Raw genomic sequence first — 26414 nt, forward strand, 5'->3', positions numbered from 1 at the left:
TTCAGAACAGTTGTCTTTTTACTAATTGTCTTTTATATTGTTTGGATGTTTTACAAAGAGGGCTTCCCAGGTGGTGCTAGTGGTAAAGAACCCACTTGCCAATGCAGGAGACATAAGAGACACAGGTTTGATCCCTGGGTCGGGAAGATCCCCTGGAGGAGAGCATGGCAACCCACTCCAGTATTCTTGCCTGGAGAATCCTATGGACAGAAGAGCCTAGAGGGCTATGATCCATGGGGTCACAAAAAGTCAAATATGACAAGCAACTCAGCAGCAGCACATATTGCTTTGCTATTAAATGGAAATTTATTTTAAAAGAAAAAAGGAAGAAAAAGTATGTTCTTCATTGAATGAGTGATATCACATGTCAGAGACATCTTGAATTTCACCTTTTCATGACTAAAAGAAAATAAAAGAAACTCCATGATTCATAGGGTGTGAATCATAAACAAATTACTGAATGATGAAGTGAATTCTAATGACAATGGAGTGAAGTGGAAATCCTATTGGGTAAAAACCAGAAATCCTAGTTTCAGTGCTCCCCCTGATTCACTTGGTAAATTTCCTTAGATAAATTTCTTAAAATATCTGCACCTGTTTGCCAGTGCATGAAACAAGGATCTTAGAAGAGATGGGCTTATGAGTTAACATGTTAAATATTAAAAGCATCTTGAACTAAAAATCTTCATGAACAAGGTCAGCCATTCTAGTCATCACAGCTTTAGCTTAGGAAACCTAAAATATTTCCTTATTTAAAGTCTACTCTTCAAGCCTCAGCAGTTATTTCAGTGTGTATAAATTCTCAAAGGCTCACTGAGGGTTGTAGAACATCAGAGGTGAATGTTTTGGGAATAACAGACATTTCATGTTACTGCTAACAAGACTGAAACAGTATTTTAAGAAATCTAAGACTTCCCTGATCAGAGAAGGCAATGGCACCCCACTCCAGTACTCTTGCCTGGAAAATCCCATGGATGGAGGAGCCTGGTGGGCTGCAGTCCATGGGGTCGCTAAGAGTCAGACACGACTGAGCGACTTCTCTTTCACTTTTCACTTTCATGCACTGGAGAAGGAAATGGCAACCCACTCCAGTGTTCTTGCCTGGAGAATCCCAGGGACAGGGGAGCCTGGTGGGCTGCCGTCTCTAGGGTCGCACAGAGTCGGACATGGCTGAAGTGACTTAGCAGCAGCAGCAGCAAGACTTCCCTGATAGCTCACTGGTAAAGAATCCACCGGCCAGTGTAGGAGACATGGGTTCAATCTCTGGTCTGGGAAGATTCCACACGCTATGGAGCAACTAAACCCGTGGGCCACAACAAGTGAGCCTGTGCTTTAGAACCTGTGAGCCATTATTACTGAGCCCACGTGCCACAACTATTGAAGCCCACTCTCCCTGGAGCCTGAGCTCACAACAAAAGAAGCTACTACAATAAGAAGCCCTAGAGAGTAGCTCCCATTTACTGCCACCAGAGAAAAACCCTCATAGCAATGAAGACCCAGCACAACCAAAATAAATAAGTAAATAAAATCACATATATGTATAAAAGAAATCTAACCTTCCTCTCAATTTCTGCTACTTCTCTTTTAAGATATTTCAGCTCTTTGAGTTGCTAATCACATTGTCGTTGTTCAGTTGCCAAGTCATGTCCAACTCTTCGTGACCCCATGGACGGCAGCACCCCAGGCTTCCCTGTCCTTCACTCTCTCCCAGAGTTTACCTAAGTTCATATTCATTGCATCAGTGATGCCATCCTACCATTTCATCCTCTGTTGCCCTCTTCTCCTTCTGCCTTAAATCTTTCCCATCATCGGGGTCTTTTCCAAGACCCTAATCACATAGATGTCCAAAAAAGCTCACAAAAAGACATGCTCCAGAAATTTATGTTTATTAACACTCATGCAAATATGTGTATAATAACATTATGTATGTAACCACATGCTTGCTTACAAGCATATCCTCAGATTTATCTTTCATACATTAATGAAAAGAACTAATAAAACCAGGTAGTGAGCAAATCAGTAAGATTATTGACGACTAAAAACTTCTGAATCCACAATCGTAAAACATTCTCTGCTTAATGTTATCCAGGCCCTCAGAAAAACCAGTGAAAAGGAAAATGTATTTCTTAATTAATTCAGCAGATTAATGAATTAATTATGAATTATTAATTAATAGTGAATTATGAATAATGAATGAATTAATGAATTAATTCAGATGAATTGGGCATCTGCCAACCAGTGTGCTAGACATGGAGGAAAACTATTAGGTTCAACCACATGGAATGGATGATGGTCAACCTTTTTTTTTTTTTTTTACAACAGTGGCAATTTCATGTAGTTCAACCCAAGAAAATCACAGAGATTCCTTAGGTAGGGAAAGAAGATAAGAGAGTTGAAAATCATAAGAAAAACAAAAATTTACAAAATAACAGAAGAAATAAGAGGGAATGAAAGGAAAGGGAAAAAACATTGAATCAGGAAATGGGAAAAAGGGAATATATAAACAAAAACAGAACAATAAAACCATATGGCAATAAAAACTGAAAAATTATTTTAAAAAATTTTTTAAATTGAAGTATAATTGACATGCAACATTATATTAGTTTCCTAGCACCACCTAGGAAGCACATAATTGACATGCAACATTATATTAGTTTCACATATACAACATAATGATTCAATATTTGTATATACTATAGTGAAATGATTACCATTATAAATTTCGTTAGCATCCATCACCATACATATTTACAAAAAAATTTTTTTCTTATGATGAGGAATTTTAAGATCTACTCAGCAACTTTCAAATATGCAACACAGTATTATTAACTATAGTCACCATGCTGTACATTACATCCCCGTTACTTATTCATTTTAGAACTGGAAGTTTGCACCTTTTGACCTCCTTCACCCACTTCACCCACTCCGCATCCCCCACTTCTAGCAACCTACTCTGTTCCCTGCATCTATGAACTTGAGTTTCTGTTTGTCTGTTGAAAAACTAATAAATTCTTAATAATTTAATTCACTCAATAAATACTGAGTGTCTAACACTATATAGATAATTTCAGAGTAGGTACAAAAGAAAGAGAAAACATTATTCTCCTTAGAGAAGAAAGATCAATGTGCCCCCCTGCTTTTAAATTCTAAATTCAGAGGACAAAAGAGAAAACGAAAAAAAAAATATATTGAGGCACTGGGAGAGCTAAAACAGGGAAAACGTAGTAGAATTTTAAAAAAAAAGTTATAAATTCAATCAATACAAATCCAAGAAAAAGACAGCAAAGTTGGAAAGAAATAAAATAGGAGTCCTGATAACAGGGAAAAGATTCTGTATCAGTGTCACCTGTTGGCACAAGAATGAAAAGTATAAATCAAATTATCAGAGAAGCCAAAGAAAGTAAATTTTAAAACATTTTAAAATCTCTTTCGCCACATAGAAAGTTATATTTACTTCCAATTTTGTATAATTAAAGGCAAACAAATAATAGATAATTTGTATATATAGGTAAATTCCAAATATAGATAAATATTATTATTTTTGGCTCCACTACAAGGCATGGGGAAATCTTATTTCCCCAACCAAAGATGGAACCTGTACCTCCTGCATTGGAAATGCAGTCTTAACCACTGGACCGCCAGTGAGTTCCTCTCAAATTTTATATTTTGATGTAATGATTTCCTTTTAATAAATTACATGAAAACAAATAACCCAAGACTATCCAGATAGAAAATAAAATTAGAAAATTACTTAAATAGAGCCCTCTATAGGTGACTTAGATGGTAAAGAATCTGCCTGCAATGCAGGAGACACAAGAAACACAGGTTCGATCCCTGGCGCAGGAAGATCCCCTGGAGTAGGAAATGACAACTCACTCCCATATCCTTGCCTGGAGAATCCCCATGGGCAGAGGAGTCTGGCAGGCTACAGTCCGTGGGGTCGCAGAGTCAGACACAACTGAGCGACCAAAACTTTCACTTTACAGTTTTATCATTAAGAAAAACTAAAGATACATAAAATGTTAGCACAGAAAGGAGTCAGAATTCATTCAGACCAAATCCTGAATGTCTCAGGGCTTCCTTGGTGGCTCACTTGGTAAAGAATACACGTGCGATGCAGGAGACCACCTGCCACGCAGGAGACCACCTGCCACGCAGGAGACCTGGGTTCGATCCCAGGACTGAGACGGTCCCCTGGAGAACTAAATGACAATCCACTCCAGTATGTCTGCCTGGTAAATCCCATGGACAAAGGAGCCTGGCAGGTTATAGCCCATGGAGTTGCAAGAGTTGGACATGACTTAGCGACTAAGCCACCACCACCTCAGTGTCTCAAGAGGAAGAGAGAGTGATGAGAAGTGATCTGTTCAAAGCTAGAGAAAAATAGACCTAGGAATAGAACTTACCCTTCTTTTATTCACTTCACAGTCAGGAGATCCTGCCATGTGCCTTACAAAGCACAAAAACTGGTAAACTTTGCTTCTGGCTCTCAAGTTGATATCAGAATTGCAATGTCAAGGGTGGGTAAAGGAGACCTATTTTTGTTATTGTTATTGTTTAGTAACCAAGTTGTGTCCAACTCTTTGCGATCCCATGGACTGTAGCCTGTCAGGCCCTTCTGTCCATGGGATTTCCCAGGCAAGAATACTGGAGTAGGTTGCCATCTCCTCTACCAGGAGGTCTTCCCAACTCAGTGATCCAACCTGCACCTCCTGCATTAGCAGGTGGATTCTTTACTGCTAAGCCACCAAGGAAGCAAAGGAGACCCATAAACTCTACTAAAGGTATTAGTGTGCATCAGTAAAATAAACAGTGCTTTAAAACCCCTAATGTATATGTCAAAACTTAGTCATTGAGAACTCTCATTTTGAGAGCTTGAAGCCAGGGTGGTACATAAAATAACAAAGGAGAATTCTACACCAAGGAAGGATAAACAGGATCCTAAGTTGTGGATTTCCTAACAGGTCTTCTGTACAATGTTGTGCCTTTAATCAGTACCAGCAACATCAATACTTCATTATTATCCTTCTCTGATGCAGAATAAATGAATGATTCTTAAACACTGTCAGTTGCATAGCTAAAAGTATGTGATTTGTCTAAACTCTCTCTTCAGACATTGTGCATGAAAGTATGGTTTTGCAACTGATGCCAAATAAACTTGTGTTTGAAAAAAATCTGTTTAGTTAGAACACTATGATTACCTGAACATGGATTTACAAAAAAAAGGTCAAAAAAATTGTGCAGCAATCAGAGAATATGATTATGATGATAAAATGAGTCCAATGAGTGAAAGAAATTGTTATAGCTGTAAAAATGCCAAGGTGTGGCAAAGAGTGAGAGTTTTCTGATCATGTCACAGGCTCCAGAGAGCATCTCAGAACCATACTGATTCAAGTTTCCTATGTGCTCCGTACGGACTCTAAGGATTGCTGGTTTTTCACCATGATGTGGTTCCTGTTACCACCCACAGCATGACACAAAATCAAGTGATCAGGAAGCCAGATAACCTCTCATACTGTTTTTTATCTTGTAATTAACAGTTGTTATTCTTAAATGATAAAATTAAATGGGAACTCTAGTCAAAAGTTCCTTTAGAGAGCTTTAAGCAAATGTTTAAAACAAAATCTTTAACTCTTCTGCTAATCTGTTGAATCTGAAAATACTTGCATACAGATATATAATCAGCATAGGAGTGAAGCATAGGAGTCTTTTATCTTCCACCTACTGATTTTACTGGGATAAATTAAAACGGCAAAAACGACGATGAAATACCAGGGCTAAAATGTCACCAACACCAGCAGAAGATAAAAGTCACATCTTCTACTCCAAATAGTCCAGTGACACAGTTATCATTGTGCCTTTAAGGATGTGGATGTGACCTTAACATTGCAGAGCTTAGAGGCTGCAGCCTTAATACTTCCTGTCACAGTCTTTGAGTCAATCCTCATGCCCACACAATACAGCGAGTTTCCATTTCATTCTTGAGTTGACACAGGTAAGCGGGTGGGTATGTGCTCAAACTCAGAGATGTATTATCACATTAATCCAAGTCCATTAATCTCATTGCTCTAATTTTTTTTTCTTTCTTTTGCAATTAAACAATTCTTACTTCTTGCCCTTCACTGCTTGATAATAAAAGGCACTGGGAAGAGTCAAGAGCTGGGCTACCACTTGGCCAATGACTCTCTAAGACCCTTTACACTTTGTGCTTCAGTATTCTTCTCTGTAAAGAGAGAATCATAATATTTAGCCCAGTTCTGCAAATGACCAGAATAAAAACACTTAAAATGTTATGGGAGAAAAAGCATAAGAATACTGTGACTTTACAAAAGCAAGTGGCACAAAATAAATAAATAGAGCAAATAAATAGCAGAAGAAATCAACAATCTTAAACAATGTTGTTACTATTTTCTTTCTTTGCTACCTAATTTCAAAATACCTTGGGGCTCCACAGTGGTTGAAGTCGGTGTTCATACTGCCAAGTGCTGTAATATTCTCCAAAAGCCAATATGATCACAGGGAAATGTGCAGGGCTGTCATTCACCACTGAGAAACAGAATTTTATTTCTGTATCTGACTCCCCTCTTAGACTATAAACTCTGCTATTTGATGTGAACACAAAGCCACATTTGTTTTGGTCCAGATACCCAGATATGTGGGTGGACTAATTCGACCAAGGAATGTCATCAAAGTTCATGTCTGTTTATTCCACAACATGAAGCATCTGACTATTTGCATCTCCAAATACAGTGTAACGCACTTTTTCTACCTGAAAACAAATTGCTTTCATCCCTCCAAAAAAGTGTATTGAAGGAATTCCCTGGCAGTCCAGTGTTTAGGGCGCCATGCTTTCACAGCTGAGGGCCTGGGTTCGACTCTTGGTCGGAAAACTAAGACCACAAGCCACAGGGCACAGCCAAAACATAAAATAAAATAGAAAATGAAATAGTATTTTAAAAATTCAAAATTCAAAATAAAAATGTACTGAGCATGAACAACATAAAAGAACTCTATCGGGTTCTGGAGGCTAAAGATGAGTAAGTCTGTTCTTTCCTTTGATAAGAACTTTACTCAGCCCACATTCTTAGATATAGCTCTTAGACTAAATTCTCCTCCAGAACAGAGACTGTGGTGGTTCTGTCTGTATCCTCAGGGTTAAATGAATGAATAAATAGAAGAATGAGTGTTCTAGTAGACATGTTCCCTGTTTAAGATGTAGACTACAAGAAATCATTTCTAGCCTCTTCACAGTGTGATTGAAATTGGTTAAGAACAATAAAAGGATTGAGGAGGTATCTATCATAGAAACAGTTTAAAGAACAAGGTGGACAAATGGAAACCGAGGAAAGACTGGGAGAACGAAAAAGAAAAGGCACTGTCTAGAAGGAATCAGTGGAAACAGAGGCTGACTTTATTTAGGGGGTGGGGGACTCCAAAATCACTGCAGATAGTGACTGTAGCCATGAAATAAAAAGACGCTTACTCCTTGGAAGGAAAGTTGTGACCAACCTAGACAGTATATTAAAAAACAGAGACACTACTTTTCCAACAAAGGTCCATCTAGTCAAAGCTATGGTTTTTCCCGTAGTCATGTGTGGATGTGAGAGTTGGACTATAAAGAAAGTTGAGTGCTGAAGAACTGATGCTTTGAACTATAATGTTGGAGAAGACTCTTAAGAGTCCCTTGGACTGCAAGAAGATCCAACCAGTCCATTCTAAAGGAGATCAGTCCTGAGTGTTCATTTGAAGGACTGATGTTGAAGCTCAAATTCTTTGGCCATCTGATACGAAGAGCTGACTCATTTGAAAAGACTCTGATGCTGGGAAAGATTGAAGGCAGAAGAAGGGGACACCGAGGATGAGATGACTGAATGGCATCACCGAATCAATGGACATGAGTTTGTGTAAACTCCGGGAGTTGGTGATGGACAGAGAGGCCTGGCGTGCTGCAGTCCATGAGGTCACAAAGAGTCGGACACAACTGAGTGGCTGATCTGAATTGAACTGAGAAGGAATCAGTGAAGACAAAATTTCTGTAGAAAACAGAAAGAATTCAGTTGATTCTAAATATTCAGAATAAAGTAGGCAATTACCTTTGCAGGGAAAAAATAAAATTTGGTGGAAATTGAATTAATCAACATTTAGAAAGGGGGAAAAACATTTCTTCTGGCTTCTACCAAGTGTTGAGCCACTTTGGCCAAAGCATGGAATCGTAAATAATGTTCCAAAGAGTTGTTACCAGTGTTGTTTGGACAAGACCCACAATGTGCTCTGTCCACCTGCTGCCTTCATCACTTGAGGTGGTAATTCTCAAACTCTTTGGTCTCAGGACCGCTTCACATTTTTTAACATTATTAAGGATCTCCAAAGAGCTCTTAATTACATGAATTATATCTAATGATATATACTATGCTGTGCTATGCTTAGTCAGTCAGTGGTGTCCCACTCTTTGGGATCCCATGGTCTGTAGCCTGCCAGGCTCCTCTGTCCATGGGATTCTCCAGGCAAGAATACTGGAGTGGGTTACCATGCCGTCCTCCAGGGGATCTTCCCAACCCAGGGATCGAATCCAGGTCTCCCCCATTGCAGGTGGATTACTTACTGTTTGAGCCACCAGAGAAGCCCAAGAATACTGGAGAGGGTAGCCTATCCCTTCTCCAGGGAATCTTCCTGACCCAGGAATCGAACGGAGGTCTCCTGAATTGTAGGTGGATTCTTTATCAGCTGAGCTACCAGGGAAGCCCTGATATTTATCATATTATCTGTTAAACGGAGAAATTTTCATATTATTTCAAATCAAGACAACAAATTGTACTTACTTTTGGCTATATTTCTGCATAGGCTCAAAGAAAAGCTTAAGATTTCAGACGACTATTTATTAAAAAAAAAAAAAGAGGTTATAGCTATCCTGCCAAGTATGACTAAAGCTAGCTAACAAAAGTACAGGAAAAAAAACAAAAAACTACGAACAGGCAAATTTTATTAATCTCTATGAAAAACGTACATGCTGATACTTAAATCTACTACCATAGAAAATAATGGAAAACACAAAACACAAGCAAGCACGCTATTAGCTGGGTGATGACGTCGTTACACGCCAAATGGCCTCTGGAACTTTCCGCTGTACATTCAGGAGACAATGACAGCGAAAAGGGCAAATTATGTCTTTGTACCATAAAGGAAATAGTTTTGACCGCGGAGACCCCTTGAAAGGATCTTGGAGACGGCCCAGACCTGGCGGACCGCGATTTGAAAACCAATGTAATCAGTTGATTTTTAAGGTCACTTCCCATTTTATATGCTCTGAAAGATTTTGTTCTCCTTCGCGGACCACCCTTTGAGGCCAAAGGTTTTAAGATAGAGCTTGTCGCCTGCTGCTACTGCTAAGTCGCTTCAGTCGTGTCCGACTCTGTGAGACCCCAGAGACAGCAGCCCACCAGGCTCCCCCGTCCCTGGGATTCTCCAGGCAAGAACACTGGAGTGGGTTGCTATTTCCTTCTCCAATGCATGAAAGTGAAAAGTGAAAGTGAAGTCGCTCAGTCGTGTCCGACTCTTCATGACCCTATGGACTGCAGCCCACCAGGCTCCTCCGTCCATGGGATTTTCCAGGCAAGAGTACTGGAGCGGGATGCCATTGCCTTCTCCAAGGTCTTAAGATAGAGCTCGTCTCCTAGTGAAACCCAAATCGAAAATCCCCAGACGAGCCAGAGGGAGGGTTCAGCAGGCGGTTTCTGTTTAGCGCTGGGAGGTGAACTCACGCCGCCCTGCGTCGGCAGAGGACGCGGGGTCTAGAAACCAGTCCCAAACCCGCCACCTGCGCGCGAAGGCGGGGCCAGAACTGGCTGCAGGCGGCGGGACTCGCCCAGGGCTTAGCGCAGAAAGAGGTGGTGGCGGCTGCGAGGCGAGGCTCCTGGAGACGCCAGTCAACCGCCAGCCCGCCCGCCACAGGTGCGCCGGCCCCCGCGGGGAGGAGCGCGGCCGGTGCTCCCAGGTAGCTCCCTCCTCTGGTTCTCACAGCTCTACTCCGCGGCCTCCCGGGATCCAGGCAGGACTCGCACCGCGCGTCCCGGAGCCGGCCAGGGCGCCCCCTCCGCGGATCCCAAGCTCTTCCTCGGCCTGAGCGAGGGGGCCCTTCCCGCCCTGCGAAGAGCAAGGCGCGGATTCGGCGAGGGCCGAGACCGAGGGTCTGGCGGCCGCAGGGACGACCGAAGTACGGGGCTCCGGCCCGGCTGTTGCCGGAACATGCGCCCGGAGCTGCAGGTGCGGGAGCCCGGAGGCTCGGCTCCGGCAGGGAATGGGTGGCTGGGAGGGGGCCTCCTCGGCGGACCAGGTCCGATTGCAACGCAGAGGGTCGATAGGCGCCCGCTCAGCCGGCCTCAGAGTCCGGAGGGCGGGGGCTAGGGAGGTGGGGACTGGGATAGTGGGCGGGTGGGTGGAGGGGAGGCGGCATTTGTCCCCCGGAGCTTTCGGGGCCGCTTTCCGGGCGCCGATCGGACCCTGGTGACCGAAACCGCGCGCGGGGCGCAATCACGCGATGATTTTGAGCACAACAGGTCGGTGACTCGTTCCCATAGGAATTTAACCTTCTAAGCTGGGGGCACTTCTGACCTGTGTTTTTGGTTGGTTGGTTATTTTGTTTGTTTCAGTTTGTTTGACAGTTGCCAGACTATGTTTCTACTCCTGGTGCTACTCAGCCAACTGCCCGTAGTTACCTTCGCGTTTCCTCATTGCACAAGAAGTCCCTCGGAGGAGTCTAGGCATGCGAGAGAAGAAGGTGAGCCTGGCTGCAGATCCCAAGAAACCGTTCTGAAAACTCGAGCCTGTATTCCAGGGCTCAAACGAGAAAGTGTAGTCTTTGAGATTAAATGCCCTCATCAATCGTAGAAGGGCTAAAATGCGCTTTAATTTGTAGTTTATTTGGTAATGTTGTGGTTTGTTATATTAACTGCAGTTTTTAATTCTGAGACTTACTTTTGTAAATATGTATTTAAGACCAGGTGGGTAGTTAACTGAATGGAAAACCTGTTTCAACTTCTGAAAATCAGTGAGTGCCGTTTTTCTAGATGAGGCTGTGTGGTAATTCTGATGGGCATAATTGTTCTTCCTGGAAAGATGGACAAGGAGTCCAGGACCTAGTCTGGATTTGTTAGCAGACTCTGGGCAAGTTACTTAACCCCCTTTCAGCTTTTAAAATGATTAGGGAGTGAGGAGTGGAGTGACCTCTGAGGTCCTTTTTTACTTTTAAATGTCTGGTTATGTGGGTAAAGTTAGATGGTGTGAGAAGATTAGGTTTGGGGCTTGCTAACCTAGAATTGCACACCTTGTGGTCTCCAGGTCATAAATAGATTCCTGCCCACATTTTGAAAGCCTAACCTAGAAAACACAGGAAAGAAAAAAACTTGGCTTTCTCCCTGCCAAATCACTGTGCTTCCCTACCTGGTGCCAATGCTTTGGATCCACCTCCCCACACATATCTGTCCCACATTCATTCTCATCAGGTCCTACTCTCATTCTCTTTTGAGAAGGATTTGTTACACTAAAACTCCTAATCATAACACTAATAATGGTTAATACAGTTTAGTGTCTCAAGCCTTCTAGGAGACTGTGTGTATGTTAAAATAGGGCAATATCTTAACCTTAAGGAATCAAACACTGACCACAGAATCCTAAGCAACTGGATAAAGTAGTTAGTGGAACAGGATTTGCAAGGAGATCCTTCCTGGTGCCTTCCACGTTGCACCGTATATTTAAGTCCATTCATATATAAGGTTGATGATCCATACTCAGCAGGACCAGATGCTGGGTCCAGAGTGTTTATGAGTACATTCATTCATTCACAAGATATAGGCATAAAAGACATTCTCCAGGACTTCATAAACTGTGGAAGGAATTTAGAGATCACACTTGAATGCAGAAGGCCGGAGATATCTGTGGGAAATATAAACGAGGAACTGTGTGTATTTAAAAGGCTTCTCTGGTGGTTCAGTTGATAAAGAATCTGCCTGCAGGAACTCAAACAGGGGGTCTGTATCAACCTAGAAGGGTGGGATTGGGAGGAAGCTGGGAGGGAAGTTCAAGATGGAGGGGGCATATATATAGCCATGGCTGATTCATCTTGAGGTTTGACAAAAACAAAATTCTGTAAAGAAATTATCCTTCAATTAAAAAATAAATAAAAAATTTTTTAATGAAAAACAACAAAAAAAGTCTGCCTGCAGTGCAGGAGACCTGAGTTTTTTCTCCAGGTCAGGAAGATCTCCTGGGGAAGGAAATAGCAACCTACTCCAGTATTCTTGCCTGGAAATCCGAATAGACTGCTTCACCTAATGGGCGAGGCAGGGTGTAAACTGATAATCTCCATAAACTCTATGACAGAAGTAGAAGCAGAGAGTTCAAGAGCAGAGGTATTGGTTAGCCGTATTAGTTAGCATTAGTATTAGTTAGGTATTAGTTAGCATAGTAGCTATGTCTCTGGAGAGCTGTATTGCGCAGAAGCCAGTGCTCTCTGCATATGAGATATAACAAATGGAGATATGAAAAGTAACTAGGAAAATAAAAGACCTTCAGTTGTGTTCCGATAAAGCCGAGAGGTGAGATTTAAATGACTCAAAGGGAACTTATTTAGAAAGCATGGAAAGACAGGAGAGGAGAATAGAATATCTCGGTAGGTTTAAAACAGGGAAATAGACAGCCTCTTAGGATAGTCTAAGTCAGGAGAAATAAAGATGAGAAGATAATCTGAGGCAGCAGATACAAAAGTGCAGAGGCCAGTGTATCCTCTGGCAATGGCCTGAGGGGAAATAGGAACCATTGCTGCAAGTTCAGGATGCTCCAGGGGCATGGAAGTTTGCTTCTTTTAATTAAAAGCAAGTCCAGGCTACTTAGAACCCAGATAACAAAGGACCGGATTTCTCCTGAGATCATAAGGGAGGCAAGAAGTGTGATAAGGCATTGAAGGTCTAAGATGAACCATGGACTGAATTAGAACTTTCAACCTCAGGAAGTTGTGGACAGCAGTCCCTCCCAGAAGGCATGTTTTATACAGCAGTCGAGACTTTCATTGGCATAAATATCATTTAAGGAACAATAAAAGTGTTTGTGACCCACTTTTTTATTTTCCTTTTAAGTTGAAGGTCCCATTTAGAAGTCGGGTGTTTTGTAACTCAGATAACAGGAGGCCAACAATGAGAAATTTGGCACTGCTTTTCTAGCCAGTAAAATGTAAAGATCTGGGCATATCTGAGAAGCAGCAATACAAAGGCAGATTTCTAATTCTCTGTTCTGAAATCAGATTTTGTAAGTAAGTACAGTACAACTAAGTTAAGCAGACTCAAAGTTACTTCATCCCTGGTTTAGTATTATAAACCTGTGCCAAGATTACAAACAGGCCATACCTCTGTATTGCCTCAACTCGGAGAATTTAGGTCCAAGAGGAAAGTCAAGTTCAGTCATTTATTATTGTAAGTAATTTGGGGGGCACCTCTGTGTGTCAACATCCCTGCTTTAATGGAATTTTCCTTCTAGCTAGGGGAACAGAGTGGTAACAGATAAGTAAATAAAGCATATAGAACACTAGCTGGAAAGTGCCATGAAAAAAACACGGTGTGGGATGGGGATTGGCAGAGGTGAGTGGCGATGGGGTTCAAGGTAACACTGAACAAAATGTGGAAGTGAGAATACAGACTGAGAGAGGAAAGTTCTATTCAGTGGAAAGCAAGTTCAAAGGCAGGAGAGATCCGGGCACTTTGGAAATGTGCTGTCACTGTCGTGGACAGGGAGATGACTTAGAGGGCCATTATAAGAATCCCAACGAAAAATGATGGCGACTTGGAAAGTTTCTCAGTCTGTTTCGTGGTTGCGTAAAATCCACAAGAATAAAGAAGAGGAAAGAACCAACATTTTGTCACAGGACAGAATGGTCTACCTTTTTAGAATATTTCTCAAAACAACTAGCACTAATGAACTGATTCTGGCTCCCCCGTCCTTGGTTCAAGTAGCTCATAAATCTTATTTATAACTTAGAAATGAAGATGCTAGAATAACACTGGCCAGTAGAAATAGAATGTGCACCACATGAATCATTTAAAATTTTCTAGCAGCCACATTTTAAAAAGTAAAAAGAAATAGGTGCAACTAATTTTGATAAAGTATTTAATTTAACCCAATATATTCCAAATATTTAACCTAATATTACAAATATAAGCAAAAGAAAACATTGAGATACTTTACATTTTTCTTAACCATGTCTTTGAAGTCCCTTTCTACACTTAGTGTTCAGTTCAGTCACTCAGTCGTGTCTGACTCTTTGTGACCCCATGGACCACAGCATGCCTCCCTGTTGACCACCAACTCCCGGAGTCTACTCAAACTCTTCTCCATTGAGTCTGAGATGCCAACCAACCATCTCCTCCTCTGTTGTCCCCTTCTCCTCCTGCCTTCAATCTTTCCCAGCATCAGGGTCTTTTCAAGTGAGTCAGCTTTTCACATCAGGTGGCCAAAGTATTGGAGTTTGAGCTTCAACATCAGTCCTTCCAATGAACACCCGGGACTGATCTCCTTTAGGATGGACTGGTTGGATCTCCTTGCAGTCCAAGGGACTCTCAAAAGTCTTCTCCAACACCGCAGTTCAAAAGCATCAATTCTTCAGCACTCAGCTTTCTTTATAGTCCAGTTCTCACATCCATACATGACTACAGGAAAAACCATAGCCTTGACTAACCTTTGTTGGCAAAGTAATGTCTCTGCTTTCTAATATCCTGTCTAGGTTGGTCATAACTTTCCTTCCAGGGAGCAAGCATCTTTTAATTTCATGGCTGCAATCACCATCTGCAGTGATTTTGGAGCCCCAAAAAATAAAGTCTGACACTGTTTCCTCATCTATTTGCCATGAAGTGATGGGACCGGATGCTATGATCTTAGTTTTCTGAATGTTGAGCTTTAAGCCAACTTTTTCACTCTATTTCACTTTCATCAAGAGGCTCTTTAGTTCTTCACTTTCTTCCATAAGGGTGGTGTCATCTGCTTATCTGAGGTTATTGATATTTCTCCTGGCAATCTTGATTCCAGCTTGTGCTTCTTACAGCCCAGTGTTTCTCAAGATGTACTCTGCATAGAAGTTAAATAAGCATGGTGACAATATACAGCCTTGATGTACTCCTTTTCCTATTTGGAACCAGTCTGTTGTTCCATGTCCAGTTCTAACTGTTGCTTCCTGACCTGCATATAGGTTTCTCAAGAGGCAGGTCAGGTGGTCTGGTGTTCCCATCTCTTGAAGAATTTTCCACAGTTTATTGTGATCCACACAGTCAAAGGCTTTGGCATAGTCAGTAAAGCAGAAATAGATGTTTTTCTGGAACTCTCTTGCTTTTTCCATGATCAAGAGGATGTTGGCCATTTGATCTCTGGTTCCTCTGCCTTTTCTAAAACCATCTTGAACATCTGGAAGTTCACAGTTCACGTGTTGCTGAAGCCTGGCTTGGAGAATTTTAAGCATTAGTTTACTAGCGTGTGAGATGAGTGTAATTGTGCAGTAGTTCGAGCATTCTTTGGCATTGCCTTTCTTTGGAATTGGAATGAAAACTGACCTATTCCAGTCCTGTGGCCACTGCTGAGTTTTCCAAATTTGCTGGCATATTGAGTGCAGCCCTTTCACAGCATCATCTTTCAGGATTTGAAATAATAGCTCAACTGGAATTCCATCACCTCCACTACCTTTGTTCGTAGTGATGCTTTCTAAGGCCCACTTGACTTCACATTGCAGGATGTCTGGCCATCGTGATTATCTGGGTCATGAAGATCTTTTTTGTACAGTTCTTCTGTGTATTCTTGCCACCTCTTCTTAATATTTTCTGCTTCTGTTAGGTCCCTACCATTTCTGTCCTTTATTGAGCCCATCTTTGCATGAAATGTTTCCTTGGTATCTCTAATTTTCTTGAAGAGATCTCTAGTCTTTCCCATTCTGTTCTTTTCCTCTATTTCTTTGCACTGATCACTGAGGAAGGCTTTCTTACCTCTCCTTGCTATTCTTTGGAACTCTGCATTCAGATGGGTATTATCTTTCCGTTTCTCCTTTACTTTTCGCTTCTCTTCTTTTCACAGCTATTTGTAAGGCCTCCCTAGACAGCCATTTTGCTTTTTTGCATTTCTTTTTTAGGGGGATGGTCTTGATCCCTGTCTCCTATACAATGTTAATGATCCTCTGTCCATCATTCATCAGGCCCTCTGTCTATCAGATCTAGTCCCTTAAATCTATTTCTCACTTCCACTGTATTATCATAAGGGATTTGATTTAGGTCATACCTGAATGGTCTAGTGGTTTTCTCCACTATCTTCAATTTAAGTCTGAATTCTACACTTACAGCACATTCAAGTCACACTAGCCACGTTTCAGGTTTTTGATACCATATGTGACTAGTGGCTGCTATATTGGACAAAACAGCTCTGTTAAGACTCACACCTGGGACTTCCTTGGTGGTCCAGCATTCTTGGTCAGGACTCTGTGCTACTAATGCAGGGGCATGGGTTCAGTCCTGGTTGGGAACTAAGATCTTGCATGCCACACAGCGCTGCCAAAAAAAAAGTGATTTAGGAAATGGCAACCCAGAGGTGTAAGTGACTTATCCCAGGAGATACAGCTGATAGCTAAGCCAAATCAGTAAAGAAAAATCTGTGTCTTCTGTGTCTAACACTCTGCCACTACACCAGACTAATTTTTCTCAGTCAAAATAATAGGAAACCAGTGCTTTAGAGGTAGCGTAGTCTGGCCTGTCATTTATTGGAAAAATAATTGTCTAGAGGAAAAAATGAAACTCAATTTTTTTTCACTTATGCTGAGAACTTTGGACATAATCTACTCAAGTATGTCCTGGAATTTGATTAATATCTGTATTTCATCTTTAGCAGGAATTGTTTTTACTGATGATATTTCTTTTTGTCAGATTTAAAAACCACAGAGGAAAGTTGGGCATAATTTAACCACATCAAAGGAACTATGTGCTCTTCCCATAATTAAAACAGAAATTTTCTGCCTTATTTTTGTCAATGTTTGAAATCTTTCTATTTCTTTGTTAGTATTTACATCAAAAGAAGAAGCAAACCTGTTCATACATAGACACCTCCTATATAATAGATTTGATTTGGAGCTCTTCACTCCCGGTGACCTAGAAAGAGAATGCATAGAAGAACTTTGTAATTATGAGGAAGCCAGAGAGATTTTTGTGGATGAAGATAAAACGGTAATTTTGTTGATGATGTTAATTGGCTAGACATTTATTAAATTGTACTTTAAAAAGTGGTACTTTTCAGGCATTAGAAATTATATGCCTTAAATAAAATTAGGATTGTATACCTGTTATCTCTTTCTACTTTCTTAAAATGCTAATTAACCCATTTAGATTTTACTTTATACTTTCCTAGGTTTACAGTAATTAGCAGATTATCAATTGTGTTATAATTTTGTGTTTAACATTTATGATATTCAAAGACAGTCTTGAAGCACAGTGAATTAAACTTTAGGATATTAAGTTAGTTCTCTGACTCAGGCTTCAATCAGTCAAAACTCAGAGAAATTTTTCCTATCAAGACTTAGCTTTTTGATGACTATATTTATATTTCAAGTACTTATTGACAATCTACTATGTGTCATATGCTCTCCTAGAAACTGAGGATAAAATACATATTCCCTGCATTCAGGAGTTTATTGCTTGGCAATAAACTTTTAGAATGTCTCCCTTAAAATATAATTAACTTCTGTCTGTTAATCCTGAAAAATACAAAACAAATAGCCAGCACTGTCCCTGTTATAATCTGGCATATTCTTTAAAAATATCAAGTGACCCAGATTCTTTGCTTTTGTAAATAACCCCAAGCTTAAATAACCCCAGCTCTTTTTCCCCTTCCTCAAGAATCCCGTTTTACTCTTTAGTCACTAAGAACCTCTCTAGGTATTCTTCAAATGAAGGTGTTAAACTGAAACTCAGCTCTTTTTCTTCCCAAATTCTCCCCAGCCTCCCATTCCCTGCTATTACCTGCTGCATCTATTAGAGAAAGGAAGCAAAGACTGCTCCGCCTTGTAGTTGTGTCTGTTGAAATTCTAATCTGTTTCTCACAAAACCGTTTTCTAGTTTTATCACAGTTCCTTAAAAACGGCTTCCATTCTCTCAAGTAACACTGAACTTAAAAAGTCTCAGGGATGTCTTTCCAAATCAATAAATACCTTTTAATAAAATCTCTGAGCAAGGGCTTCCCTGGTGGTCCAGTGGTTGAAAGCCTGCCTCCAATGCAGAGGACATGGGTTAGATCTCTGACCCCAGAAGATCACACGTGCCTCAGGGCAAGTCAATTGAGTCCATGCCCCACACCAAGAGAAGACACCACAATGGAAAGCCCTTGCCCTCCAACCAGAGAGCAGCTGCCGATTGCCACAACTGGAGAAAACCTGCCCGCAAACAACACAGACCCAGCACAACCAAAAATAAATTGATTGTTTCAAAAACCTATAAAAACCTCCCATCAAACTGAAGGCTCACCTAGTGTAGAAAAAAGTCAGACTCCTTTTCAAACACGATCATGAATCCTCTGCTTCAACTTCCACCTCTGCTGTTTTCATCAACTCTCTAATTCGGTAGTGTCCCTGGACACCTGAGTGAGGGCCCTGGGCCAATGAAGGAAGAATATCAGGGTCCAGTGGTAAAGAGCTGGCACTAGCAATAAAGCCCCGGCCAATTTCAGTTGGAAGAAACGGTAGTGGGTGGCAATGCTTTAATTATTTAATAGAGTGAGTCACTTGCTCCAGCATGAATGAACTGGTGTCTTATATGTGGCACGTGCCAAGTGTTTACACCCCTAGTCGAGGTCCTGGAGACCAAAGGAAATGATGTTAAAGATATTAAATAAACTTGGAAATTTTTACCTTTCTCTTAGATGAAATTTTGGCAAGAATATTCAGTTAGAGGACCAACCACAAAATCAGGTAAGGCAAGAATGGATCAATTTTAATGTTTTTTTTTTTTTCCATCCTCCATCATAGTACATTTTTAGTTTCGTTGTTTGAGTTTGGTTGTTGCACAACGTACATATCTTGTAAATCCGGGAAAGGTTTCTCAATTATACACAGGGCTATCTAAGACAGAGAAGGCCGCATTCATCTATTTACACACTGAAAATCAAGTTTGGTGAGATACTAGGGAAATGAGATAATAGGCTTAATTCGCTCTTTTAAACAGCTCAGCTAAGTCAGGACTTGCACAGAATAAAAGTCAGACTGTTATTCGAGTAGTAAGCTATTTTAAATTTTTTCTTTTTTACCATTACAAGTGAATGAAATACTTGGGCTACTAAGTAAATTAATATTTTTAGGTAGAATTAAGTAACTTCTAGAGAGGGGAGATCCTTTGTCTTATCTGCATTGATCATCTCTAGCTGCTTTTAGTCAGGTTCGTTTTGTTTTTACCAGCGATTTATTCATTCCCCCAGGCAGGGCTCCAGCTGTAGGGAGACTGTATTACATATAGCTACTCTGGAGTGGCTTAGTAAATTTCTGTCAGTAGTTAATATCAAAATGTGTATAGTTGAACAAAGAATATGTTTATCCTGCTTAGACTTTTATTCATTTAAGAAGACATCTAAAATAAATCAGACACTTCCCCTGGTGGTCCAGTGGCTAAGTCTCTGAACTCCCAATGCAGGGAACCCGGGTTCCACCCCTGGTCAGGGATCTAGAACCCACATGCCACGACTAAGACCCAGCACAGCCAAAATGAATAAATAATTTTAATTAAAATAATAAAAATAAATGAAGCCATACCTAGGGCTTTTAGGAAGTATATGTTTCCCCACCCCCAGGTCATTCCTCTGGCACAGACTTTTAAAAATAACCAATATTAATTATTAGATGCTTAATAATGTGCTTACACTCAATGTTAAATTTATTGAAATCATAGGTGGTGCTTTTCAGTTGTTATATTTATGTTAGTTTAATGATTTCTCTTAAGATACTAACAGAGAGAAAATCGACGTTATGGGCCTTCTGACTGGATTAATTGCTGCTGGAGTATTTTTGGTTATTTTGGGATTAGCTGGTTACTATCTTTGTATCACCAAGTGTCACAGGCAACAATATCCAGGGTAAGTATTGAGTGAAAACATTTAATTTATGATTATACTTTCTATACTATTATTTTTAAATGGCTACAAAAATGACTGCCTATATTTTGAACTATATTTTTTATTTTGGAATAATTTCAGATATACAGGAAAGTTACAAAGATAGCCCAGAGAGTTCCTATATACCTTCGCCAGTTCCCTCATTGTTAAACTCTTATGTTACCATATTACATTTGTAAAACTAACAAGCCAACTTTGGGCTTCCCTGGCGGCTCAGATGGTAAACAATGTCTGCAATGCAGGAAACCTGGGTTCAGTCCCTAGTTTAGGAAGATTCCCCTGGAGAAGGGAATGGGTAGCCACTTCCAGTATTCTTGCCTGGAGGATTCAATGGACAGAGAAGCCTGGCGGGCTCCCATCCACGGGGTCACAAAGAGTCGGACATGACTGAGCAACTAACACGAGCCAATGTTAATACATTGCTATTATTAACTGAATTCCAGCATATTAGTAAAGCTTCCTAAAGGCCATAATTGTTTGCATAATAAATCTCAACATCATTAGAATAAAAAGTTATTCTCATTCATATTCTTATCTGCAAGTATAGATAAAAGTGTAGAACTACCTTATTTAAAAAAAAAAAGCAACAGATGCGAAACAGGCAATCAGGATTATTTCTTGTATATCCTTATTTACCCTATTTACGGTTCCAAATTCTATAAAGACGCTCATTATTGACCAGGTGATAAAACGATTATGGAAATAGATAGTGGTGATGGCTGTACAACATTGTGAATATAATAAATACCATTAATTGTACACCTGAAAATGGTTATAATGACAAATTTTGTTATGCATATTTTACCATAATAAATTTTTTTTCTTTATTGTTAAGGTAAGAGTTTAGGGGAATAGAGGTGGAATTAGGATAAATCTGTTGGAAGATAAAAGCTGAAGCCAAGTTTTCTGAGTATGATGAAAGGACAGAGGCAAGAGCAGAGGCAAGTCTGAAAGGATGCCCATAGTAAGAGTGCAGAGGAAGTTGGTTGTTGCTGTTGTTTTAGTCTCTTAGTTGTATCCAGCTCTTTTGTGATCCCATGGACTGTAGCCCACCAGGCTCCGTTCGTTGTCCATGGAATTTCTCTAGCAGGTATAGTGGAGTGAGTTGCCATTTCCTTCTCCAGGGAATCCTTCCAACCCAGGGACTGAACTTGTGTCCTCTGCATTGCACGCAAATTCTTTACCACTGCTTCCTGGGAAGCCCCTGCAGAGGAGGACATGCCTGCAAAGGGGGCAGAGGACAGGGGCAAAGTGAAGTCGTTCAGTCGTGTCTGACTCTTTGGGACCCCATGGACTGTAACCTATCAGGCTCCCCCGTCCATGGGATTTTCCAGGCAAGAATGCTGGAGTGGATTGCCATTTCCTTCTCCAGGGGATATTCCCGACACAGGGATTGAACCCGGGTTTCCCGCATTGCAGGCGGACGCTTTACCATCTGAGCCACCAGAGAAGCCCCAAGTAAAGTGTAATTCTATCCCCCAGCTGGAATTCCTAAACAGTCCCCTGAGGCATTATCTGAGAGTTCTATAAATCCTCTAACAGTTTGAAAAGTGAAAGAAAGTAAGGAAAATTTTGTGTAATTTTTCTTAAGCCACTATCTTTAAGCTGAGGTTTTTATTAATTTCACCTACTTAACAGACAGGGAATCAGGGAATCACCTACTTAACAGACAGGGAATCAGGGAATCAGCAAGTTCTCCCCATTTTCAAGGGCTTATTTAATATGGCTTTCTCCACAAGCTGCAGGATACCTGGAAATTCATGGGTTAATGAAGAAATTGGGATATTTATCTTTAAAGACTCTGCTTGTCTTTTATCTTTCCTTCTTTTCTATCCCATTTACAATATTTTCCCCCAAAGGCCGTGTGTGTGCCCTCAGTATTTAATAATATCCCTGAAGATCTGTGAACAGAGCTATTATTCAGTGTCATGCTCAACATCCTTCTCTTCTCTTTCCTGTTTTCTTCCATTTCTCTGCTTTTCCACACCACTACACCTTCTTACCTTATGCCTTTTTTTCTCTAAAGCCTTCTAGCTTCTTTCCTGCATGAGTTTAGAAGCAGAATTCAAAGACACATGGAGTAAAGAGGTGCCATTTTTATGCATGTTTTCTGTGTATGTTATTATTAAATTTTGAAAACCCAGATATCTTTATTTTAAAAGTAAGATTAGTTATCCTTAGTACAGTAGAATGCTGTCCCATTTACAGGTCATTTTTACATCTACTGTCTCACTTTGATTCTCAGAGCAACCCTTTATAGGGCACATTTCAAACTAGGTTAACCAGACAGTCCTTTGTGTTAAGATTAACTTTTAAATACTTACTAACTGACTAAAGTACTTTTTTATCAATTGTCCCAAGAAATTCTTCCAACAGAGTTACATGTTCTCTTTCTACCTTTTGCAAGTCTGAAAGTGGGGGAAGGGTGAGGAATATTTTGAAAAAGAGTGAAAAATGAGATCATTGTTAGAATAGTTTGTCTCATTCTTTTGTAAAAACATGCCAAGAAATGGGCAACAAGATCTTTTCATTTCTTAGTCCCTATATTTTATGGAGAGAAATAGGCATAATATAATGTTGTCAGCTTATCTGAGATGTTCTTGGTGTGTACTTTCTGATTTCAGTCATGTAAGATGTATGTAAGAAATCACTGTGAAAACACTTAATGATTTTAGTATCATTATACTGCTCCTGTAACAGATTTTGAAGGTCAACGTGGAAAAATTTATTTGTTCAAGTATAACATGTCTCTCCTGTTTCCTATAAGCAAACTAGTAGTACTTTTCATCACAAGCTAATGAATGTGGCAGGTGACAAGCCAACCATGCATACGTTCCAGATTTCCAACAGAGGAGGAATTGTATTGAGCCCTCTAAGTAAACTTCTGAGGCTCTCAGTCACCTCTCAACTATTGAAGAGCAGATAATCCAATTCCTCGATTTATATAGACCTTTTTCTTTTCTTCTCTCTCTGCTATTTTCCTCTCTCTTCCCTTTCAATTTCAGATCTCATTGTAACTTCCAACAGAAAAGGTTGATATTTAGAGGCAAGTTGATATTTAGTTTGCAAAAGTGTACAGTATTTTGGGTCTGCTAAACTCTCTTATTAGGAAGAATACTATTATAAATATTGATTATAGGTTCAGGATTATCTATATATTTTAATTATCTTATTAACCATACTATAAGAGGTTAATTTCTGCATAGATGCTTCATAGACAGCCAACTTCACAGTCTTAAGTGGATCAATTTACTTATGTTTAAGTTATAATTTGTAATTCACAAGTGAGAAGGGGAAATGTGGTTTCGGAACACCAGACCAGTATTGCATTTCAGCTTTCATTGGCTGATGTAGGTGACAAAGTTTTGTGAAAAATGGTGGAACTTGAACTAAGCCATTTTTTTTTAATTAAAAAATGTTTTTTTCTAATTGTTAGGCTTCCATCTGTGGAGATCAATGGGGAGTAAAGACGCTACCTTGGCAAGGGCAGAGAGCCATAAAATAAAGCAAGGCTAGATTAAGGGAGGCTTTGAAAAGTAGGCACAGGAGTTGGAAATTGATTCAGCAGAAAGCAGACTTCAAGTTAGACTTTTGTGGAGAAGAATGATGGGATGGAAGTCCTGCTGAGGAGGGATGGACCAGGCAGCAAGGCTGCTGGGGTAACAGAGGAGAGAGATGGACATCCACTGATGTTATTACCTCTGTGGCATCAATTTCCTTAGCTTTGAGTTGTAGCGCCTTTCAACAAAGCCTGGATTTGGTTTAACACCATACTTTGAGAAAATTTTAATTCAGGAATAGGAGAAAAAAAGAATTCACGTGTTTTGAGTCCTCGTTACAGTATTCCAGACTCTGCTTAGATGCCTTACATAATCTTTCTCAATCCACAAAAAACATCTCTGTTGACATAGCTATTATTATTCCCATTTTACAGAAGAAGAAACCTGAGTTAGGTTACCTTGCCTTTGGTCACATTGCTATGAAATGACAGGATCCTGTTTCATACCAATGACTGACTTCAAAGCTCTTGGTCTTCCCACTAAACCAAGACTCATTCAGAGTTTATGGGTAAATTAAAACTTGTTATATTAATAAAGAAGGTTCAGCTTTGATCTAAATAGTTGGATTTCTTAATATTGCTGTCTTAACCTAAAATACTGCCTTTCCTAGACCTCAATGCTCTCTCTATTTAGTTCTTCAGACATCTACGTAAGAAGGGGCAGACACACTCCTTCCATCATCTTCAGAAGACCAGAGGAGGCTGTCTTGTCTCCATCGCCACCTTCATTGGAAGATACAGGATTACCTTCTTATGAACAGGCAGTGGCATTGACCAGAAAACAGAGTGTTTCACCACCACCACCTTATCCCGGGCTGGCAAATGATTTTAGGGTATTTAAAAAGTCTATGTCACTCCCATCTCACTAAGCCCTCACTGTCTTGGTGATATAGGACATTCACATTATTTAAGTGGTTCTTTTCCCTGAACCAAAAAAGACAGGTCAATTCAGACGTTTATGACAAACTATAGAGAATAAAGGAGAAATAAGCATGTGTTCTCTGCCACTGGAGTTCTGTCAGCATCTTTAACCTGAACTTTATCATTATCAGCTGGATACGGAATTTTGTACCCTTGCAGTTAAGGAGAGAGCACTGTTCTGTTCAAAAGAATCTGTTATGGATGTCACAGCTAGAACTGGTGAACTGTCTGTATTCTTTGTACAGAAATGGTTGTAGGTTTGTTGTTGTGTTAGTCGCTCAGTTATGTCCGATTCTTTGAGACCCTATGGATTGTAGTCTGCCAGGCTTCTCTGTCCATGGAATTCTCCAGGCAAGAATACTGGAGTGAAAAAAAAAAAAAAAAGAATACTGGAGTGCGTAACCATTCCCTTCTCTAGGGGATCTTCCAGATCCAGGGATTGACCCAGGATCTCCAGCATTGCAGTCAGATTCTTTACTGTCTGAGCCACCAGGGAAACCCCATAGATTTTTTGTATTGAATACTAAAAAAAAAGAAAAAGAATTTCTAATTATTAGATTATTCCAAGTTATAATATTGGACCTACTCTTTTTTAGGATTTCTTTTTGTTGCAAATACTCCACAGAATCTGACATGTAAATATAAATCAATAACCTTAATAAAATCAGTTTTTTATCTTAAATTATTGCATAGCATTCACTATATTTTGCACAGTTTAGTCATGAACTGTTGCTATCAGTCATACTTTATTATGGGGGGGGGGGCAGTCAATAGTTTTCTTTAAAAAATAAACACTAGGGAGTTACTTCTTCAGAAGGAACATGGTTGCAATGGAAAGGATTTGCAAGGGTTGTTAGACCATGAAGTAGATTATAGGCCTCAAATCTAGGAGTGGAGCTTGATAAATTTGTGCATATTACTGACGAGTAGACAAACCCATTTTCATTGCTAAATTATCTGTATCTGACTATGCATAACTATTAACCTGGAAAAATTTTCAAAGTTTATAAATAATAGTTTGAGAACCTAGAAGTAACTTACTTTTCTGCTATCAAAATAATATTGATTAAAGTTACCAGCAATCTTTTAATGTCTGGACACAGAAGATCGTAGGCGATAATTCTGACCTATAGTTTGTATCTTCTTCTAATTCTGTATTGTGACCAATCTCCCCTTATAAACATAATAGAGTATAAGCTATAAACTTCTGGAATGAATGTGTGAGCACAAATTTATTTGAGTGTATGTGTATGTGAATTTGTTTCCTCTTTCAGGAACTCAAAAAATAACATACTCCTGAGAAATAGAAAATTCTGTTCTTTATGTTTTTGCCAGGCATTGCTTTTTTTCTATGTAATACCATTTATAAAACCGTATTTTGTTTTATAATTTTAGAGGGATGAGATTAAAACTCACATGCGTTTGGTAGTTCCTTCCAAATTAAACGTTTAAAAAGTATAAATCATATTACACTGTGTTTGAGTGTATGCCTCTCTTTTAAGACAGTGTGATCTTAATGCAGATGAAAGAAAGATCTTAATCATTATAGACTGCTAAAGACTTTACGTTTGATATTTTCAGAGTCTCTTTGGTTACTTGTTGCAAAGAAATCATCTAGCAAAAATTTTTGTTGTTTGATATTTCATTTTGTTTTAAATTAATTTTTATTGGAGTGTAGTTGCTTTACATTGTTCTTTCAGTTTCCACTGTGCAGCAAAATGAATCAGCCATACATACATACATACATACATACATATATATCCCTTCCCTT

The 26414-nt window shown here is 39.8% G+C and overlaps 3 protein-coding genes across 5 annotated transcripts in view; 1 reads left to right on the plus strand and 2 right to left on the minus strand.

Annotated features, from left to right (window-relative positions):
• CCDC73 (coiled-coil domain containing 73) overlaps positions 1 to 6594 on the minus strand; it is a 187229-nt gene extending 180635 nt beyond the window's left edge. Inside the window, exon 1 of the mRNA XM_069554681.1 lies at positions 6440 to 6594. The gene's annotated coding sequence lies outside the window, so the exon portion shown is untranslated. The remainder of the gene's footprint in view (positions 1 to 6439) is intronic.
• A 795-nt stretch (positions 6595 to 7389) lies between these two features.
• Positions 7390 to 10450, minus strand: LOC138420195 (uncharacterized). Its single transcript, XM_069553330.1, has 4 exons — positions 10414 to 10450; positions 9581 to 10365; positions 8603 to 8762; positions 7390 to 8033 (listed from the first exon to the last, which is right to left on the minus strand). The coding sequence occupies exons 1-2, from the start codon at positions 10448 to 10450 to the stop codon at positions 9755 to 9757; spliced, it is 648 nt and encodes a 215-aa protein (XP_069409431.1). The 3' UTR covers positions 7390 to 8033; positions 8603 to 8762; positions 9581 to 9754.
• Positions 9134 to 26110, plus strand: PRRG4 (proline rich and Gla domain 4). Of its 3 annotated transcripts, none has more exons than XM_069554683.1 (6): positions 9134 to 10260; positions 10647 to 10774; positions 17071 to 17234; positions 18922 to 18970; positions 19992 to 20124; positions 24357 to 26110. In XM_069554683.1, exons 2-6 carry the CDS (start codon positions 10669 to 10671, stop codon positions 24589 to 24591), a joined length of 687 nt encoding a protein of 228 aa, XP_069410784.1. In that variant the 5' UTR covers positions 9134 to 10260; positions 10647 to 10668; the 3' UTR covers positions 24592 to 26110. The 3 variants fall into 3 exon arrangements, with proteins under 3 accessions (XP_069410784.1, XP_069410786.1, XP_069410787.1); XM_069554685.1 differs by having other exon boundaries at positions 9539 to 9991; XM_069554686.1 differs by lacking the exon at positions 9134 to 10260 and adding an exon at positions 10321 to 10553.
• The last annotated feature ends 304 nt before the right edge of the window (positions 26111 to 26414 follow it).

Source organism: Ovis canadensis, chromosome 15, assembly GCF_042477335.2.
Source record: "Ovis canadensis isolate MfBH-ARS-UI-01 breed Bighorn chromosome 15, ARS-UI_OviCan_v2, whole genome shotgun sequence".
Classification (NCBI taxonomy): Eukaryota; Metazoa; Chordata; class Mammalia; order Artiodactyla; family Bovidae; genus Ovis; species Ovis canadensis.